This window comes from Zootoca vivipara, chromosome 12 (genome assembly GCF_965207765.1).
Source record: "Zootoca vivipara chromosome 12, rZooViv2.hap1.1, whole genome shotgun sequence".
NCBI classification, from domain to species: domain Eukaryota; kingdom Metazoa; phylum Chordata; class Lepidosauria; order Squamata; family Lacertidae; genus Zootoca; species Zootoca vivipara.
Genome location: NC_142595.1, coordinates 41,832,522 through 41,847,073, shown reverse-complemented (window position 1 = coordinate 41,847,073; position 14,552 = coordinate 41,832,522). Strand labels below are relative to the sequence as shown.

Below are 14,552 nucleotides of genomic sequence, written 5' to 3'. Positions count from 1 at the left end.
TACCTCAGGTTAAGAACTGTTTCAGGTTAAAAACGGACCTCCGGAACGAATTAAGTTCTTATTCAGAAGTACCACTGTATTTGCCTTATGAAAGGGTATGCCAGCCTAGGTCTGCCAAACTGGCATGACAAGCTATCAAACTTTAGTAGATTGCACACTTTAACCATAGATTCACGAAACTGGAAGGCATCGTAGAGGTCAGCACTCCAAGGTCACAAATCTCATTGAGTTGGACCAATGGCTCATTGCAGCATTATCGTCCCAGGCAGGGCTAGATAAGCCATCAACTAGCAATAGCTGCTCATGGACATAGAATCTTATGCATTCAAAGCATGTATCTTAACTTTGAGCAATGATGAACCAGCCAGGAGATTGCACATTGATGTCCTTTGAACAATACGTTTATGCACATAGCCCTTTTTAGACACCACTTGGTCAGCCTGCAGATTGCTTAGTAGTAGTAGTAGTAGTAGTAGTACCCAATCCATCTTATTGGGTTCCCCAACTACTCTGGGTGGCTTCCAACATATATAAATACTACAAAGATCTGTTTAATTGATATTGTTAAAATGTTTAATTGATATTTGTATAATTTATATAATTGGAAAATGGATTAGATATTTAAATTGGAAAAATCTAATAAAAATGTTTATATATAAAAAAAAGAAAGTAATGGAAAGTGGATTAATCCATTCCAGACAGTCCGCGGAGTACTTAAACTGAAGCGTACTTAACCTGAAGTGAACTTTCCCATTGAAAGTAATGGAAAGTGGATTAATCCGTTCCAGACAGGTCCGTGGAGTACTTAAACTGAAAGTACTCAGACCGAAGCATACTTAAACCAAGGTATGACTGTAACTAGAAGACATAGGGTCTCTTCCAGCCCTATGTGGAGATGCTGAGGATTGAACCTGGGACCTTCTGCATATCATGCAGGTTATGTGCCATTGACCCATCATCCCTCTTGAAATAGGAGGCACTAGGAGAATGTATGCTCAATAAATAGGTCATCTGCAAGGCACCACAGGCAACATCTCCAATGTGACTAGTGGGGAATGCAGAAGGATTAAGGGGCAACCCCATGGGTGCTCTGTGGGAGACTAATCTCAGCATTCCAGCTTGGTCTTAAACAGAGATATGCTTGCTATGAGAGGGTCCTGTTTGCCTGCCCTCTTCCTATAAAGTTGTGCATACCTTTGGATCTGGAAAGCAGCTATGAAATGCTGCCCATCAAGATCCACAAGACCCTGTGTGTTATGTGCACATGTGATTAGCCAGGGTCTTTCATGACCCACCTCTGCAGCCGCTCATGCTGCCTATTTAAGCAAGGTCTGAAGCCACTCTGCACACTAAGAAGAAGAAAGATGCTGCCAGGCCTCTTGTTCCTGCTGGCCTCCCTATGTGAGCAGGGGCTTTCAGCCCCAGGTCCAAATGGTGAGTATTGATGATCAGCCAGGGATTGGTAATAAATTCTTTTAATACAGAATATGAACGTCTACTGCAGGAATTTTATTATATCTATATATATATAAATGTAGGCATTGCCTGCGCAGAGGTCACAGCCTTTCTCCGTAACCGCTGAACTGTAATGTAACAAATTTGGCCACAATGTTCCATGTCCATCAGTGAGGGATCTGGCATAATTTCCCCCCACCAAAAAGCAAACCTTTCATACATAAAATAATGATTAAACACAAAAAAGTGGCGCCCAAATTAGACGTCACCAGCAGAAGCTCTGAAGACTCCAGCAGCATCCAATAGGAAGGCAGATCGCCCACTGCTGCCTCGAAAAATGCACCACCAGATGACATCACAACATTCCACAGCAAGCAACTGAAAACAGGCCTTTTGCAGCAACAAGGCCCAACATTGCCAGGTGGAGGTAGGGGCCTGCCGGGGTGGGCGAATAGGGGGGCAGGGATAGGTAATGGATCAGAACAGGGTGGGGGGAGACACAGGGATGAAACCTGCCCTCTCCACAGTATTTCAGTTCGGCTTTGCAGACTAGGCTGAGTGGATTTAGGGGCCTGTCTGGGTGGGGGATGCAGGGGGGCAAATAGGCCGCAGCATAGAATCAACTGAATATGGGCCTTTTACAGGGCCGCGCCTTTGGGTAGAATAAATGTTATTTCACATAACACACGTGGGTAGGGGAGTCAGGGTTGGGACAGGGCAAAATTTTACAGAACACCCGCATTGGGGGAATGATTGTGTGCAAAATGAACGGGTCACAGGGATAACCCAGAGGGGGTTGGACGGAGGGAAATCACAGGGGTAAGCTGGGGTGGGGGAAAGAGGGGCATAATAGGTCATGGATCAGGACAGAGTTGGGATGAGGGAGGGGGATGAGGGGGGATCATAGGGATATGTTATGGATAGGCACAGGGTAGGGGAAATCACACAAATAACCCACAGCAACGCGTGGCAGGGCCAGCTAGTATACATATATAGTTTTTCATTTAAAGCAAGCACCCCCAAACTCAGCCCTCCAGCTGTTTTGGGACTACAACTCCCATCATCCTTAGCTAACAGGACCAGTGGTCAGGGATAATGGGAACTGTAGTCCCCAAACAGCTGAAGGGCTGAGTTTGGGGATGCCTGATTTAAAGACATTTAAAGTTCTATACACTAGTGTTCAAAATTCTGGAAACTGGTGCATGGAGGACCTAAAAAATGGACACTGAGATTGGTATTGGTTGAATTAGGACACAGCTTTACTGATTACTGGAAACAGTAGGTTTCGCTAAGGCATTGGGCATGTATCCATCATCAGGCAGCTTTCTGATACCTGATAGGAACCATATTTGTGTACAGCCTTGTGTTGTGGAGTCGCTCCCGACGTGTATTGGGTGCCATGATCCTGCTCAGGCTGCCATTGGGAGAGGTATATTTGCCCATTGGCCCCCTGTGGACTCATGGACAGAGTCTTCCCTCCTGGATCCCTCAGTGACTAACAATCCATGTGACTAAGGATCCAGCCCAATGCCTTATCCAGCAAAATTGTGGTGGTTGCTATGAGGTAGGCAAAAACCTGCAAGCCGGCCAATATGTTTGCCATTGTTCCTTCCTGGCTCTGATATGGAGCCTTTGCTGTCACACCATAACACTAACTGGATGCTTCATGGTAGCTGTAATACATTGAGGAGGCAAACCTTCTCCAATTCTTCTTCATACATACTTTATTCCATCACTACCAGACATGGATAGTTTGGTCTCATCAATCCTCAGAATGAATTTAATTCAACACAGTTTCCTGCATTGTATTCTGAATTAGATTTTCTTTCTAATGATATATAAAATTTATGGCATTATTCTAAAGAAGACTGGTGTTATGAGCCATCAAACCTTAGAAATACAGTACGAATTATCACAAAGTTTTTCACAATTTTGGCCACTAGTGTATATTTTTTGTGAAGGAAGTTTTGCATGGATTCCCCACATCATTGCAGCGTTTGAGACAAATGTAATCAGTTGGATGCATAGCCTTTAAAAGGGGGGGGGGGTCACAGTGCCAAATAACACCATTTGTGCACAATAATCAGGAGATATCAGGAAGCCTATAGAATGTCCAAGGTTCTCCCAAGTACAAAAAAAGAAGTATGCATTTTGGGGTAATTAATTGGGGGAGGAAACAACCCCGTGAGGCTTGAGCTTGCTCAATTCCCATGGAGTATTGACTGACTGTTGAAGGTGTGGGGAATGGAAACCCATGCAAGAGAGGGATTGGAATGGAGTGTCCTGCAGGAGGGCATGCAGAGGACAGCATTGAAATATTACATTTGCCTGACATACCACGTGATCTTTCTCTAACAAATACGCATTGGGAGTTAGTTGGTGCAAGAACACTGAACAACAGTTAACCAACCAACTGAGAGAACTAACTAGCCATTTCTGTCTTTCTTCTAAAGAGGTGAATGGAATACTTCCCAAGAGCAAAACTAAAGGAATTGATTTCTGTGGTGTGGACAAGTATTACTTCATTATCCGTTCAGACCTGGGCTGCTACTTGAGATCTACTGATTTCCATGAAGGCAAAGAGATGGAGATATTCGGTCTGCACAACTCTCTCCGTGGTGGAGACCACTACCTGGCCCATAGTAATGGCTTATTTTACATCATCAAGGGGAACTCTTACCGCCAAGTAACCAGCCTGAACACTGACAGTAATAGTGCGGTCTACACTCTCCATCGCAACTGCCAAAATGGGGACTTTTACTTCTCCTACGATAAGTACTTTTTCATTATATTCAAGAAGAGGGGATGGTACCGCCGTGTCACCAATATGCATGAAGACCGAGATGCTATTGAGTCTACTATTCACCCAAAGCTCAAAGATGGTCTGTATTACTGGGGAATCAACAACCGTATATACCTTCTGAAACCAAACAAGTTATGGGGAGTTGAGTTTTACCGAGTCGAAGACATGATGAATAAAAACCCTTCCACACTTTCCTTCCATGCTAATGTGCTTAACTTCCTCCCTGGAGGCGTGTCTATAAATAATGGTAAAGCTTTTGGTGTCTGGAAGTCTGTAAAAACCATCAGTAATAGTGCCAAAATAAGTATTTCTTGGGAACAGCAAATTACTAAGAAGGTTGGATACGTGAAGGAACAGGTGAACAGCATGGAGCACAACTGGAAAGTCTCTTCAACTGTTAAAGTTGGGGCAGAAGGTCTCACTAAATTACTGTTGCAGGCACAATTCTCCATGACAGCTGAATATGGCGGGACAAAAATTGACAGCACAGATGAAACATGGAGCGACGCAACTGATATCTCTGAAAAACTCAACCTCACTATTCCTCCTAATACCAACATTTATGTCTGGCAATACAAGATGGGTTTTGGCAAAGATGACATATTGTACTGCCGTGACCTGGCTTTTACTGATACTTCTAAGCAACCTACTTTTGTCCCTTTGCCACCGGCAGCTGATTAACCCAAAATAACATAGCAATAGGCGGCCAATTCTGTCCTCTGGTTAATGGTACTTGAAAATCGTCTCTCTTCAGTCTCTTCTATTTCACCATCTGTGTTTTTTATTTACCTGCTTTCCAGACCCTTTCTCTGAAACCCTTGAAAGCAGCTATTGGTCTACATACACCAGGTGTGGGAAAACCTTTGGCTCTCTGCAGATGTTTCTGAACTACAACTCCCCTCAGGCCCAGCAGTTCCCATTGTAGATAATACTGAGCTGGACAGATCAATGATCTGACTCGGTATGACAGTTCCCTACATTCCTACATTCTAAAGCTCCAAGAATGAGAATGGATTGAGCATCAATAACATTTTAGGTGATGCATGACAGAATTGGTTGACAAATGAATGCAAAGAAACCTCTTTTGAGAGCATTGATTCTACCAAAGGTTAGAAAGATAGCTGCAGTGGTTTTTCTACTAGGGCAGCACTTCCAGTTTGGGGGCATGCCAAAAATGAATCACTTCATCTCCCCATGTATTTTGTAGGCAGTTGCCTGAAATGCGAAGAGCTTCACTTCTGGGACTACTACTTCCTGAAGATCCTCTGACCCACAGGCGTAATGTAATTCATCTTAAAAGAGGTCCTAATTCATCTTAAAAGAGGTCCTAATTTATTTTCGATTTACAGAATAATTAGTTGATTACAGACGAGTCATCTTTGTCCTCTCCTGCTGGAAAACAAATTCCTGCAAGGGACTGAGCATTAGTGCAGGCCCATAGTTACAATTTTGGATCTTACATAGAAATCATGCAGAGTATGATGCAATTATTTCCTGACAATAGGCTTATGGCTGCAAAAGTGAACATGTAAAGTAGCACCAGTATTGATTATCTGTTATTAGGGCTCAACTAAATTTCCCAGCAAATCTCACCAACGAATTTCCTTTAAAAAGAAAAAGTGATAATCATGCATGCATTTCTGAATACAAATAATCAGAGAGAAGATTGAAGTGAAGGGAAGGAAGCTTGGGGAACTTCAAAGGGCTGGATAGAGTAGCCTGGGGGAGAGGGGGAATAGAGCCTGAGGTTTCAACCCATTTCGTTATCTCTTAAATTTGGAAACATTACTGATCCTGGCTTGATTTCTCCTGGTGGAAGTTTTCCCAAACTGATGTCTTGTATCAAGGAAGGAATGTGTCATACCTCTGCTGTACGTTTTGCTGGAATGCATTAATAAAAGCAAGGTTGGTTTCTCTGAAGTTCCTGTGTTAAGTCTCACAGTCTTTCAGCCTGGAGCTTCAGCCTGTTTTGCCTTGAGATGTTTCAGAAGGCCCTTCATCTATTCCAACCCTGTGCAATGCAGGTGTTTCCCTGCCTTGGTTTCCCTTGCCTGGCAGGGAGGGAAACTGATTGGTGTGGCATATCAAGGTCCAGGAAATCCCAGGTTGTCCCCCCCCCACTCCAGTTCTGGTGCACAAAAGCAGGGCAGCTAAGCCCCGGCCACCCCACTGCAAGGCTGTTTCCTTTGCTCTAAGCCCCCCCCCCTGCTGCTGTTTTTACCCTTCACCAGCTGCAGAGCTGCTTGGTGTGATCTGCAAGGAGAAAGAAAGGGCAGTTTCCAAGGTCCTTTTACAATGAGAGAGCTGTCGCTTCGCTGATCCCTTAGGCACCCCATCTATGGGAGTAGGGGATTTCTGCCCTCCTTTTACTTCTTCACCCCTGCCCCCATATTTCACCTCACTTATGTGGTGCAAAGGAAAGCCAAACAATTTGCTTTATACCAGTTGGAAGGTTGTGTACTAAGGACTATCCCACTGTCTTAGTGACTCAGAAGTCTTCAGAAGTCAGTAATGATACACTGGGCAAAGGATTTGGGACGTAATATCCAGATTGCAGATTGGGAAAGGTTTTGGAAAACAGATTTGAAATTTGCGGCATGTTGTACATTGAAAGAAAAATCTATCAAAATGATGTGCAGGTGGTATTTGACTCCTAAAAGTTAGCAAAGATGTATAGGACAAGTACTAATATATGCTAGAAATGTAAAGAAAAAGAAGGTACCTTTTATCAGATGTAGTGGACTTGTAAGGTAATAAAAGCTTTCTGGGAGATGATATATAATGAAATGGGAAAAAATGCTTGAACTAACTTTTGCTAAGAAACCAGAAGCCTTTTTATTAGGAATTACAGGTACCGACATACCAAAGGAACAGAAAAACTTTTCAACAGCTGCCTAGATGCTACTAGCTCAGAGATGGAAAGAAGATAAAGTTCCTACCAGAGAAGAATGCCACACCAAGCTGATGGACTATGCCAAGATGGCAAAACTGACTGGAAAACTCAGAAACCAGGAGGATAAAAACTTTATAAAAGAATGGGAAATATTTATAAGTTACTTAGGAGACCACTGTAAGCAGATAGAAACAAAAGCAGGATTTTTATTTCACTTGTAGTGAAAAAATTACCATGGATAATGGGTGTAAATGGTTTGATATAAAAATTGGAGTATGGATGAATATGCAGTGGTAGATGTTTAAAACGAGACCCCATGGAGAGGATGGGAGGAAGTCCTGAGATTTGGAGATATAGATACATTTTTTGTTCTCTGTTTATTTGTACTTTGTATTTGTAAAAACAATAACAATGATTTCAAAAACAACAACAACAACAACCAGTTAAGGTTTAATTAATCACTGTGAATTGCTCCAGAGAATGTTTGGTGTAGCTTAAAAACAACAGGAAATTCGTCTTTAGACTCCCATTCTAGCAATGGTTTTATATATTTTAGAGATTAATTTTTTGTTAAGCCCCAATGCTTTGCAACATCCCGAAACCTCAGTGGTCCACTAGAAACTGAGCATTTTACATTATTCTTACCCTACCTCAATATTCTGCAAGGAGCAATTTGCAGCAGTATTTTTTAAAATATTAGTTGCTTATAAAGAAAAAAAGATATACAATGCATTTATTAGCAGAACTTCATATTGAGAAATTATATTAACAAGTAGAATCTACAACAAAAAGTTGTAGTACGGGGTACCAGGGGATTAGGTACACAGTTGCATTTCTCCCTGCCCCCTCCAGATTTCATCTATTGTTGAGACCCCAATGTCTGCTTTCGGTTTCTTGGAACAATTCCACCTTCTCCTGCAAACCTCCGTCTCAACCCTGCTGATACAAGTAGTAGTAGTAGTAGTAGTAGTAGTAGTTATACCCCACCCCCATCTGGCTGGATTTTCCAGCCTCAAGTGTGCCTTTCAGAGTTATCGTTGTTTACAATCAAGTGCTATATAAATTTCACTATATAAAAATTTCATAACATGTGTCTACATACTGAAGGACACCCAAATGCTTGGATAAGTGTCTCCATGCAAAAGTAAGCCTAATTTGAGCCAGTGTGGTATAGTGGTTAAGAGCGGTGGACTCGTAATCTAGTGAACCGGGTTCACATCTCCTCTCCTCCACATGCAGCTGCTGGGTGACCTAGGGCTAGTCACACTTCTCTGAAGTCTCTCAGCCCCACTCACCTCACAGAGTGTTTGTTGTAGGGGAGGAAGGGAAAGGGGAATATTAGCCGCTTTGAGACTCCTTCGGGAAGTGATGAAGCAGGATATCAAATCCAAACTCTTCTTCAATAGGGCTGTGTTCAATAGGGCTTACTCACCCAAACTGTGGATAGGATTACAGTCTTAGAAATTTGCATTATATGCTCTGAAGAGTACATTATTTACTTGCCAGTAACAGATACACACTGTACTTGCACCCATTAAATATAAGCTATCTACATCCTGCAATCATTTGGTGGTTAGTGGCTATTTTATCCTGTTGAACCTGATGGTTGATACTCATTCAGATTTATTATTATTATTATTATTATTATTATTATTATTATTATTATTTATTCATACCACGCCCATCTGGCTGGGTTTCCCCAGCCACTCTGGGCGGCTTCCAACAAAAATATTAGAATACACTAATTTCTTGAAGATTAAAAGCTTCCCTAAACAGGGCAGCCTTCAGGTGTCCTCTAAGAATCTGGTAGTTATTTTACTTTTTGACATCTGATGGGAGGGTGTTCCACAGGGCGGGTGCCACTACTGAGAAGCCCTCTGCCTGGTTCCCTGTAACTTGGCTTCTCACAGCAAGGGAACCGCCAAAAGGCCCTTGGCAGAGAGATGGAGGTAGAGACAATCCTTCAGGTATACTGGACCCGAGGCCATTTAGGGCTTTAAAGGTCAGCACCAACACTTTGAATTTTGCTCAGAAACATACTGGGAGACATTGTAGGTCTTTCAGGACTGGTGTAATCAGGACTCGTCTCAGTGGCCACTCACAGTCACCAGTCTAGCTACCGCAATCTGGATTAATTGTAGTTTCCGCGTCACCTTCAAAGGTAGCCCCCGTAGAGCGCATTGCAGTAGTCCAAGTGAGAGATAACCAGAGCATGCACCACTCTGGCGAGACAGTCCGCGGGGAGGTAGGGTCTCAGCCTGCGTAGCAGATGGAGCTGTTAAACAGCTGCCCTGGAGACAGAATTAACCTGCGCCTCCATGGACAGCTGTGAGTCCAAAATGCCTCCCAGGCCGCGTACCTAGTTCTTCAGGGGCACAGTTACCCCCTTCAGGACCAGGGAGTCCCCCATACCTGCCCGCCTCATGTCCCCCACAAACAGTACTTCTGTCTTGCCAGGATTTAATCTCAATCTGTTAGCCGCCATCCATCCTCCAACCCCCTCCAGACACTCACACAGGACCTTCACCGCCTTCACTGGTTCTGATTTGAAAGAGAGATAGAGCTGGGTATCATCTGCATACTGATGAACACCCAGCCCAAACCCCCTGATGATCTCCCCCAGCGGCTGCATATAGATGCACTCAGAAGTATAGGAAACTGCCTCATACCAAGCCAGACCATTGGTCCATCCAGGCCAGTACATGGGGCAAGGATTTAGGGGTCTTGGTAAACCACAATCATCACATGAGTCAACAGCATGATGCAGCACTAAAGAAAGCTAATGCTAGTTTTAGGACCCTCGTACCTATGGGACCACGCCTCCCAGTATGCCCCACAGAGGACGTTAAGGTCCACAAATAATAACATACTGGAGATCCCGAGTCACAAGGTTGTTAGACTGGCCTCGACCAGGACCAGGGCCTTTTCAGTACTAGCCCTGACCTGGTGGAACACTCCCTCTCAGGAGACTAGGGCCCAGCGGGAGTTGTCATCTTTTCGTAGGGCCTGCAAGATGTAGCTGTTCCGCCTGGCCTTTGGACTGACTCAGTCTGACCCCGGTGTTACCCTCCCCTAAGGCTTTATTCTACAGATATTTAAATGAGGTTGCACTTGTAGATTCCTATTTTTAAAATTGAATTTTAACATTGTATTTAATCTGCATTTTAATTGAATTGTTTCTTTTATGCTTGCCCGGTCTCGACTGGGAAGGGTGGGGTATGAATAAAATTATTATTATTATTATTATTATTATTATTATTATTATTATTATTATTATTATTACTACTACTAGTCTTGATTGCATCAAAACAAGTCTAGTGTCCAGATAAAGAGAAATAATAGTACTGCTCTATTCTGCTTTGGTCAGACCACACCTGATGTACTGTGTCCAGTTTGGAGCACCACAATATAAGAAGGATAAAGATAAGCTGGAACAGGTGCAGAGGAAGGCCACCAAGATGGGGAAGGCTCTGGAAGTCAAGGCTTCATAAGCAATGGTTGAGGGATCTGGGCATGTTTAGCCTGGATAAGAGGAGACTGAGAGGAGATATAATTGCAATTTTCAAATATCCAAAGGGCTGAGGCTACAGAGGGGTTGGGGTGGGGGTGGGATGCAGCTGGAGAAATATCTAAGTGGGAGTGGCACCTATAAGTTGGGGGTCAGATTCGCTGCCCGGGGGATTGGGGAGAGGTAGTCACCTCACATGGCCTAATGGGCAGGTAAGCCCTGCTTTCAGTCAAACCCTGTTTCAGGGCAGGTAGCCATTCTTTGGTTGCTTCCAAAATATCAGGGGCTTTGGATACAGAGCTCCGCAGTTAGCAGAGAACAGAATTGTTTTGAAACCATGAAGGTCTGGTATATCTTCCTCTGCAGGTCAATGTGTTAATGACATACTTAATGATTCTGCCCCATGGATGAATTTATTGGTCAACGGAGGGACATCTCCGAAACCGCAACATACATTTTTCAAAATGCTTTAAATCTTAAGCATGAGCCACTCCGAGAAACTGGTTTGCTACCTTCTGTTGAAATTTACACACTATTTCCCCCTGCTTTCCCTCAACTGATTTTACATCTTTTTGTTTTGTCTCTCATTTTCAAGTTGTGGTCTTTGGCTGGTCTTCCCTGTTCCTGTCAGTGAAGACTGGTGCATAGAACCATAGCCAGATGACTTGAGATTACTTGAATTCATGAAGAAGTCAATTATTTATATAATGCATATCTATGTCTCATCTCTTAAGCCAGTGAGTTATGCCTAAGTAATTAGGTGACATAGGGCATCTTCCAGCTGTTTGTGGAGATCCTGGGTATTGAACGTGGGATGTTCTAGAAACAGGAGGCAATGGGAGAATGTATGCTCAATGAACAGGTCATCTGCAAAGGACCACAGGCAACATTTCCAATGTGACTAGTGGGGAATGCAGAAGGATCAAGGGGCAACCAGCTAGGTCTTAAACAGAGATATGCTTGCTATGAGAGGGTCCTGTTTGCCTGCCCTCTTCCTATAAAGTTGTGCATACCTTTGGGTCTAGAAAGCAGCTATGAAATGTGGCCCATCTGGATCCGACCCGGTGTGTTGTGTGCACAAGTGATTGGCCAGGATCTTTCATGACCCACCTCTGCAGCCTCTCACACCAGCTACAGTTTTTAATAAATGGCTGGAGCCTTTCTGAGCACTAAGGAGAAGAAAAATGCTGTCAATCTTCTTGTTCCTCCTGGCGTGCATATGTGGGCAGGGGCTTTCAGCCCCAGGCCCAACTGGTGAGTATTGAACAGCTTGCGCTTTGTAATGGTTTCTTTTAAACAGAAAATGAGTGTCTAGACCAGGGGTGGGGGACAGCATTTATTTTTTAAAAAATTCTAGACGCTAGACTGCTATTTCATTAAAAAAAATATCAAATATCAAAGGTGTTTCAGAGGTGAATGTCATAGTCCCTGTAGTAAAATAGCACAATTTGTGCACAAACATTCAGAAAAGATCCAATGTCCAAGGTTCTGCTTAATTGTGTAGCACGCTGTAATTTTTTTGCGTGTGGAGGTCCCCAAAACCACCCCTCAAATAACTCACACCATAGACAGAATTTTTGTTTAATGGTTTTTGGCATGAATTTGGCCACAAATTTATTGAAATAGAAATATAAAATAAGTGAGTGGTTGCGTAGGCATTGGTTCTCCAACTGTCACCTAAGGACAGAAATAAACTCGCCTTGTCAACAAGAGGAAACCCTACAGGGAGAGACAGGGAGTCGGGTCCAATTGGCTCTCCCCTCTCCCCTCAGGCTCCCTGGGGCTCATGTGTGTTGCTGGCCCCCCACCAGGGTTATGGACACTGCATAGAGCCCCTGTATTCCTGACCAGAACTTCCTCTAACTTAGGCATTAACTCATGGGGCAAACACAGTCATCAGACCCCATACACAACCAATAGCCAATGCCTAACCGCCAACCTTACAAGTTGTGACTATTTGCTATGCAGTAGGCAAAAACCAGATGGCACCAGCTAATTAGCCAAATGGAAAAAATTCCTACCAGGCCCCTGAATACAGGCGACCCCAAGAGAGGGACAGCAATGTCAACACAGAGGCCTAAAAACAGCTGAGGGAGGGTGGGGATCCGAAAACACAGCCAAAGAGAAAGAGAAACCTTTCTCCTTGGCTTTTATACCCAGGGGGCTGACCCATCAAATTGCAACATACAAATTTGCCCAACAACAGCCAGGGACCTATCCAACAGTGACCACTCATGCCCCCACCTTTGGAACTCTTTCCCATCTGTCTAAAGTAATTGTTTGACCCAGCTCTTGAGACCATTTTATGTTTTACCGCTGGTACCTCACACCAGCTAAACTATCAAAGATGAATAAAAAAAACAAATGAACTTAAGTTGGAGATGTAAAGCAGGGGTGGGGACGATGTATCACATGTGGTGGGGGGTGCAAGATAGTGAAAAAAAATTGGACAATGATACATGAGGAGCTTAAAAGGATATTTAGAATTTCAATCTTGAAGAAACCAGAGGCTTTTTTTAAATTAAGTTTAGTTTCCAATGACATCCCTAAGAACAACAGGAATGTATTTCTTTATGCAACCGCAGCAGCCAAAAATGTACTGGCAAGAAACTGGAAATCTGACAAAATACCAGAATTAATAGAATGGAGAATAAAGATGTTTGAATTTGCGGAGATGGCACAATTAACAGCATCAATCAGAGGGTGTTCTAATCAAGCAATTAAGAAAGAGTGGAATTGTGTTAAGGAATACATGGTGGAAGTGGGTGCTAGAGTCTGAAAATTAATATGGTGTAACTTAATAGCCGCAAGGTAACATGAAAGAGATTGCCGATCAGAAGGTCGGCAGTTCAAATCCCTGCGATGGGGTGAGCTCCCATTGCTCGGTCCCTGCTGCTGCCAACCTAGCAGTTTGAAAGCACGTCAAGTGCAAGTAGATAAATAGGTACTGCTCCAGCGGGAAGGTAAACAGCGTTTCCGTGTTCTGCTCTGCTTCGCCAGAAGCAGCTTAGTCATGCTGGCCACATGACCTGGAAGCTGTACGCCGGCTCCCTTGGCCAATAAAGTTAGATGAGTCGGTCACGACTGGACCAAATGGTCAGGGGTCCCTTTACCTTTACCTTTACCATGAAATTTAGTAGGAATGATAGGATAAATAAATAAATAGATATAGTGAACAATGCAACTATAAATAGAGCAGTAGGTAAAAGAAGATTGGACATGGATAGAGATAGAGGGAAGTGTGAGGGATGGGAGAGGGAAAGGGAAAAGGTTATTTTTTTCTTTAGGTTTGTTTGAATATATTGAATATATATGTTTGTTTTGAATTGTTGGGTTTTCCCCCTCTTGTTTGTTTTGTAATACTTAAATAACATGTAATAAATACTTGTAATACATGTAATACTTGTTTTATTTAAATAAAGCTTTAAAAAGAATGTCCAAGGTTCTCAAAGTACAAATAACAGAAATGTATGGGTTGGCATAATTAATTGAGAGTATAGCTGCCAAGTACCCCGTTTTCCCCAGGAAACCCCTGTTTTTTCATACCTATTCGTACCTTTTCCCAGCGGTCCCCCATATCACTTCATCTCCCGTTATTCTCCCTTATATTCTCCTGCCAGCGGCCACTTTTTCCTGCTTTGCCCATCTATGGGCACCGAAAATGGCCGGCGCTGGTGCTGAAAGTCACGTCTACGCATGTCCGGCGGCGGTCATTTTTGGTGCCCATAGATGGGCAAAGTGACACCGGAAGTTGCGTCTACGCGATAGGGGATAAAATAAGGGGGATTAACGGGAGAGGAGCTCAAATGGTAGACCAGCAGGAAAGGCTAAAAAACCCGGGGGTTTCCCAGGAAATATGGGGTACTTGGCAGCTATGCTGACTACTACGCGGG

The 14,552-nt window shown here is 43.4% G+C and overlaps 1 protein-coding gene across 1 annotated transcript; it reads left to right on the top strand.

The window, feature by feature from the left end:
- The first annotated feature begins 2,757 nt into the window (after positions 1–2,757).
- Positions 2,758–6,172, top strand: LOC148684027 (uncharacterized). The gene is made up of 2 exons (XM_088654752.1): positions 2,758–2,884; positions 3,909–6,172. The coding sequence occupies exons 1-2, from the start codon at positions 2,758–2,760 to the stop codon at positions 4,937–4,939; spliced, it is 1,158 nt and encodes a 385-aa protein (XP_088510878.1). The 3' UTR covers positions 4,940–6,172.
- The last annotated feature ends 8,380 nt before the right edge of the window (positions 6,173–14,552 follow it).

Excerpts from the sequence above, each read along its gene's own strand:
- LOC148684027 (XM_088654752.1), top strand. The coding sequence starts at position 2,758 with ATGTATCCATCATCAGGCAGCTTTCTGATACCTGATAGGAACCATATT. Across the intron at positions 2,885-3,908 it reads TCAGGCTGCCATTGGGAGAG|AGGTGAATGGAATACTTCCC; the intron begins GTATATTTGCCC and ends TTTCTTCTAAAG.